This window comes from Tiliqua scincoides, chromosome 4 (assembly GCF_035046505.1).
Source record: "Tiliqua scincoides isolate rTilSci1 chromosome 4, rTilSci1.hap2, whole genome shotgun sequence".
Classification (NCBI taxonomy): domain Eukaryota; kingdom Metazoa; phylum Chordata; class Lepidosauria; order Squamata; family Scincidae; genus Tiliqua; species Tiliqua scincoides.
Window position 1 is genome coordinate 166,944,096 of NC_089824.1, and position 6,851 is coordinate 166,950,946.

The 6,851-nt window shown below is 44.5% G+C and overlaps 1 protein-coding gene across 1 annotated transcript in view; it reads left to right on the top strand.

Annotated features, from left to right (window-relative positions):
• The window catches only part of LOC136649091 (adhesion G protein-coupled receptor E3-like), a 32,597-nt gene extending 26,491 nt beyond the window's left edge, over positions 1–6,106 (top strand). The window contains exons 16-19 of the mRNA XM_066625507.1: positions 785–876; positions 1,558–1,726; positions 2,851–2,949; positions 4,791–6,106. Of these exons, the coding sequence (XP_066481604.1) occupies positions 785–876; positions 1,558–1,726; positions 2,851–2,949; positions 4,791–4,871 (441 nt within the window). The 3' untranslated portion in view covers positions 4,872–6,106. The remainder of the gene's footprint in view (positions 1–784; positions 877–1,557; positions 1,727–2,850; positions 2,950–4,790) is intronic.
• Positions 6,107–6,851: the final 745 nt, after the last annotated feature.

Sequence of the window (6,851 nt, forward strand, 5' to 3'; positions counted from 1 at the left end):
TTCAAGGTTGCTGGATATGAAACCAGCTGGATATGAAACCAGCTTCAGTTTGTTTTTGCTTCATATGCTTATTTAATTCTAGAACAGTGGCAGACTCTTCAACCTCACATTTACCTCCAGAACAATGAGTATCAGATTTATTTTTGCACTAGAGCAGTGGTTCCCAAACTTCTACATGGAAGTTGAGGACCCTGTATTTGTGGGGGTGGGGCAGCAACAGCACTGCAACTATCGCAGCGGCACTGTGACCAAAGGGTTTCATAACATCCCTGGGAGTAGCGCCAACTATCCAGAGGATGCGGGGGCTTGCAGTCCCCTTTGCGGGCCTCCCCACTGCTCAGAAAAGCTACTTGATCTGATCGCAACCCACTAAGGCCAGTGGTTCCCAAACTCCTTGGGAACCTTGGGAGTTTGGGAACCAGGGTAAATCTTTGAGGGGGAAGGTAGTGACAAGATCCCCAAGATCAAGATGCTGCTGGGAATGGATGGAAGGGGGATTTAAACTTACCCATCTCCAGGGGGTGCGGGGAGCCCCACAGAACCTCTGTAGGGCTCCCCAAGCCTTTGAATGTGTAAAAATTGCAGTTGCAACCTACTTCCAGTTTGCCTTCCCACCCCCTCCTCCGCCCCTTAAGGAGCCAGAGGCAGGGCTTCTCAGGCTGGGACAGCACAACACACCTGTTTGAGAACCTCAGTACTAAAGCGAACGAGCTATGAATTTATGTTACAATTTCAAATTGAACCTTTATGATGCTATCCTTTTAATTATTTTCTTCTTCATCAGGTCAACACTGTTTTTTTCTGCCTTGTTCTGAAGATTTTGCGTGAAAAACTTGCATCTCTCAATTCAAAGGTCAGCACTCTGAAAAATACCAGGTAAGACCAACCATAAAGTTGGATGCAGCTTTCTAGGTATCCAGTCACTACTAGTGACTTAAAAATCACATCTGGCAATTGGCACATGTGTTCCTGAAGAATTCCAGAATCTCTGTCAGTTCTAAAGTTCTACTCTGAAAGACATGATGTAGGAGTAATAATAAGAGTAGCTGTGAGTATGCATTAGAGCTAGGAGCATGGCAGCATCATAGGAACTCAATATAGGATGGCAGCATCAACATTGGAAGAGAGCTGAGGAAGCTCCTGTCCATTTGTTCCATTACCTGAAACCTGGCTCTGAACACCAAAATCTTTCACACATCTGTGCATTTTAGCTTTGGGTACTGGGATGATCATTCCAATAATGGGAAAATACTAAGTATTTTCACTGAGCTGAGTGTTAAATCTAATTTCCCTCCTTTTTTCACAGGGGCTACTCTTCCTTTGCTAGTGTCAACAGTGATGCTGAACTATTTCCCATCAGTGAGCTTAGGTTGACTACATCCTCTCCTTTCTTGTGTAGCGTGCCCTTCACAACAGATTCTGATAGCCTCTATCAAACAGGGACAAGGGTGTATAACTCTAAGGGTATATAACTCTCTACTGAGAATAGAGAGTGATCTCTGATAGTCACTGTCTTCCTAACATTGGTCTCTCCTGATGATATCCACTCTGTTGCAGGTCACTAACATTTAAGGCCATAGCCCATCTGTTTATCCTGGGCTTGACTTGGTGCCTGGGCCTCTTCCAGTTTGGCCCACTGAGAGAAGTAATGGAATACCTGTTTACCCTCACCAACAGCTTGCAGGGGGTCTTCATCTTCCTCGTGCACTGCTTGCTCAATAAAAAGGTGATGTAGGGGACAACAGAGGGCAGCAACATCCAGTATAATGTGGGATTAGGTTATAGGCTGTGTGTTGAAGTCTAGAGAATACACAGAACAAATGTTCTGTGATTAGCTTAAGTTTTTTCTGGGCCCCTGGCCAACAAACTTTCATGCCCTCCTGATTCTACCCTCATTCCGAAGACAGGATCATTCGTCCCCCAACACAATCTGAACAGATCCATGTTTTAAGGGCTCCTGGGCTTCAGGATCTGAGATATCCCTTTTTTCCTTTTCCCTGTGGCTTACAAAAGTACATTTTTATGTTACAAGAGCAAAGATTCAGATTTGACTCCAGAACTCCCACTGATAGTATTACAGAGCAAGCCTATGCATGTTTATTCAGAAATGTCCCACTATGTTCAGTGGGTAAGTATGCATCCCACTATGTGCATCCCAAATGTCCCACTATGTTCCCAGGTAAGAGTGCATAGGACTGCAGCTTTACAGCCCAATCCTAAGGAGCCTTTATGCCACTGGGGGGAATGAGCATGATCTTTAGATTTAGAATGGGACACTGGATAGGTGGGGAAAAGGAAATGGATGGAACACATTTCAAAGTAATAATAGTAGGTGGATGTGTGGCATTAAAGCAGTATGAGGGCGAAAGGGGCATGATAACCCCATCCACACATCCCTTGGAAGCATGGCAGAAGTTGAGTCCACTAAATAGAACAGTTACAATGGCAAAATAAATAGTTCTCCCTACATGGGCAGGAGGTCTGGTCTAGAGGGTAGAGCCTCCATTTGCCTGAAGATTAACATCCACAAGGTCGCCAGTTCGAGGCCACCGGCACCATGCGACCTTGAAGCAGCCGGCAAGCTGCAGCTGAGCTGTTCCATCTGCTCGGAGCGTGGGAGGATGGAGGCCAGAATGTTAAACCAGATCAGAGTGTAACATCTTGAATGTGGTGGTTCTTGAAAGAGAGAACCTTCTTTCAATTTGTAAAAATCCCTGCGTGGATTTAATAAGCCTGCCTGTGTAAACCGCCTTGAATAAAGTCTTGAATAAAGACCAAGAAAGGCGGTATATAAATACTGTATATTATTATATTATATTATAACCGTGATTCTGTATTTTGCATTTTCAGGTGCGAGAGGCATACTGGAATTTGATTTGTTGCAGAAGGGATACCAAACTCTCTGATACTGAGATGACAATGACCTCTACTCCCTCCAGCATCCCTGCGGTAAGTCAGAAGCATAACTGAGTCACTTTTTCAGTGATAGAGGTAACCTCAATCAGTGCCTAATAGTTAAGAACATAAGAAGAGCCCTGCTGGATCAGGCCAAGAGCCCATCTAGTCCAGCTTCCTGTATCTCACAGTGGCCTACCACTGTGGGCCAGGTTAAATAGTCAGATTTTCTTAGGATATGTCTGCCTACAGGGCATGTTTTAGGGGTCATATTTGCCCAGACAGTGCATCTGACCCATGCCATCCATGTGCATATTTTTGTGGCCCTCTGTTTGTAGAGATGGCTGGGCCATTACGGAGGTCATCTGTGTGGCTAGAGAGACTTCTCCACTGTGTGTCTTCTGCAGTGTCTGCTGCATTGTATTGTACCTGCATTTCCAGAGATTCCTTCCTTTTGTTTCTGGTTCAATTATGTTCGTCCCACACTAGACGCTGTTCCAGAACCACCTTTCAGAGCGCGATACCAAAATCTTTCAAGACTGAAGGTTGCCAACATTTATGTTCCAACCTAAGAGCACAAGAAACTTCACGTGAGAGAGCAGTATTGTTTTCAGGGTTTGCAAATAGAAGCCAGTGTGATCCCAAAAAGTATTTTTGTTAGAGCAGTAAGTGGCTATTTTTTCCTCTGCCTTCGCTCGGCAGATGATGTATGGGGATAATAATACTGACTTATCTTGCAGGGTTGTTATCTTACAGGGTTGTTGTACAGACAGTATCAATATAACATGTGTGAAGCACTTGCACACACAAAGTGCTATACAAATGCTAAGGGTTATCATGATGTTATGTGGCCTAGCTAGCGGTAGGTGGTGGGGCTGTCCGCTCCGGGTGCCACCCTAGAGGGGGTGACACCACTAGTGACCAAAATTGCGGTTGTTAGGAATAATACCATCATGTTATATACCATTTGATGCATGAATGCAGTGAAAGAAATCAAAGTGAAATATCTTTTCTATCAAAGGTTATGGCCAAAAAACCAGAAAAAAATTGCAACTGTCTTCTGTAAGCAAAAGTACAGTTTCCTTAACTCAAAACAGATCAATGAGACTGTTTAAAGAGCCAATGAGAAGTTGTTATGACACATCATGGAAGCAATAAGGTGCTAGCAAAATGACACCCCGGGGGGGGGGGGACATACCAGGGGTGGATCCATTGTTTGTATTTGGGGGGCTTGAGCATTGCAGGCAGACAGACCTGGGCTCCTGGTTGGCCTCTGTGGCCAAGGTTTGCTGGTCTGGTAGACCTGGGCTTCCGTCTGGACTTAATACCTGCCAGGTAAACTTGGGCTCCAATTCCAACAGCCCTCTGGAGCCACCTCTTCCAGGTGGGTAGACCTGTCCAGATTTGGAGCCAAGATCTACTTGCTGGTTAGACCTGGGCTCCCATTCCAACCTCCCTCTGGAGCCCTCTTTTAGTCAGGTAGACCTGGACTCCTGTCTGGATTTGGACTAGGTAGACTAGGGCTCCCATTCCGACTGGTGCCCGATTTCGCTCTCCATCCTGGTGGGTGCCCTTACCCCCTGACAAATTAATTTTGTCATATGGGGGGGGGGGTGACAAAAATTTATGAACCTCAAATGTTAAATGACCTAGCTATGCCACTGACATTATAATATGACTTAACAGACATGAAATTTTTTGTTCTCACAACATGGTTTTAGGAAAATGTTGAAAGTTTATCATTTGCTTTTTTAAAGTGGAAGAGGATATAATTCTTGTGAAAGGTAGGCAGAGTCCCCTCTTCCAAGTTTTTATACTGTAAGTTGGTTGTATGTTTACCTTAGGGTCTGTTTCAAGCATTAAAAGGAATGTTTTTCCTCCTCTGCCTTTCCCAGGTAAACATGCAGAACCCTTCAGGAGAGCAGCAGAAGATGACATGGGAGGGCAATTCTTCAGCGGACATACCTCCCCATTAATGTTCTGTTTTACCCTCCCCTGGCCAAATACAACTGAATGGAGCTGGAGAGATTTCAGCTCTTTTTCACGGAGCTATTGTTCTTCATATATAGGCAATTTTTCTTTGCCTGCTGCTTCCTTGATCTCCAGATCTTTAACATGCCAGAAGTCCAGAAGTGGGTAGCTAAGATCCTGGTTTTAAGCCATTCCCTATTGCTGTTGCCACCCTCTTTCAGTAACCTCAGTACAGAATTGCAGGTGTGCTCTTAACATAGCAGTGGATGGTTTTCACACATTTAAAGGAAAGGACACATGGTTTTGACTAATTCTGTACTTAGCTATTTTCTGACAATAATGTCTTGAGATCAGTATCTCCACTGACAATAACCATTTAGATACTATTGGTCACACCAGTACTGGTACATTCACATGTCTGAGTCTTTAGAGGCCAAAGGAATCATTTCTGTGCTTCCACTCTCAGGTTCTCATACCCATTTTGGGCACAGTCAGGTTAGGGAGGGGGATGGAGATGGCAGAAGATCCAAGTAACCCCATAGAAGCTGTTGGGGCTTTATCTAAGAGTCAGCGAATGAAGGTCCCTTTACTTTGAGGAGATCTCCAGCAGCCACAATTCCCATGCTGAAAGCGGCAGAGACTGCACCAGCCACACTGCACTGCAGCATGGGAATTTGGTTAGAATTGGACTATCAGTATAATCCCATATTCCCATTGTGATCCTGTCATACTTGTCTACACAGCCTGGACAAAGTGCATTACTGACTTGTGATTGCAGCCCTACAGTAGACCCTAAGTATATTTACTCAGCAGGGAGTCCCTTTTTTTCCAATGAGACTTATTCCTTACAATGTGTGGCAGCAGTCCAGTTGTGGAAGGGATGGTACAGTGTAAAGTGGCTCCATTGAGAGTCTTTAAGACTTGAGGGTGATTATTTAATTAACCCTTTCCTGAAATGGTTGTTCTCTTTCAGTGACTTATTTCCTTAATCCAGTGGTTCCCAAACTTTTTTGACTGGCAGCTCCCTTGACCTAATGGGTCATTGGCACAGCTCCCCATTCAGGCTACAATCCTATACATTGTGTGTCCTTTTGTAAAGATTCTGCAGCTCCCTTGGCTGGTTAAGAACCACTGCCTTAATCCCACCATTTCTTCCTTATGTTGAAAAATACATGTTTGCACATTTACACTTTAATGAAACAGAATTTGAAACTGTTTTGTTTTTTTAAAAAATAAAATAAAAATTACTGCACTTGTGAAACTGAGTGTGAGACAAATATTGACTGAGTTCCTCTTCTGCCCCATCCAATTTGGCTGCAAACCAGTTTCTTTTAAGATCTCTTTTTTTGCCAAGTGGGGGCAGGGTGAGAAGAAAAGAATACAGGAAAACCAGCATTCCTTGGGAATCAATGGTCTTGAAACATGCATGTTTATGTGAATAGGCTGCCTGATTTGAGACTCCATTCTCCCATGCATGCACAAACAGCTCTTCTGGGGTGAAAAAGTTGCCTGCAGACTGCTTTTCTCATGAGTGGAGGAATTGAATCACATTCTTCATTTTTTAATTTGCACATTAGTTGACATTTTGTCAACTGAGAGAGGACACTTGTGACTGCTGAGAGATCATGGAGATTTCCACTGTGCTTCTGTGATGCCTTCTGTTACTGAAATGGAAAATGGATTACTTCCTGTGGCCCTCTTGAGCAGAACTGGCCATCCACAAGGCCAGCTGAAGTGGTTTTTTCTCAGGCAGCAGATAGGGCGCGTTGCCCAACTCTGCCGGCCTCTTCCTCCTCATTCCAAACCCTGGATTGAAAATGAAGAGGAGAACAGAGAGGAAAAGGGAATGTGGCGGTGGGGGAGGAGAGTACTGAGACAGAACATTGGAAAGTGGAAGGAGCAGAGGCTGCCACATCAGGGTAAAAAGGGACAGCATTTAGCATGCTGTCTCAGGTATCAGGAGGGCTTGGGCTGGCCTTGCTCTC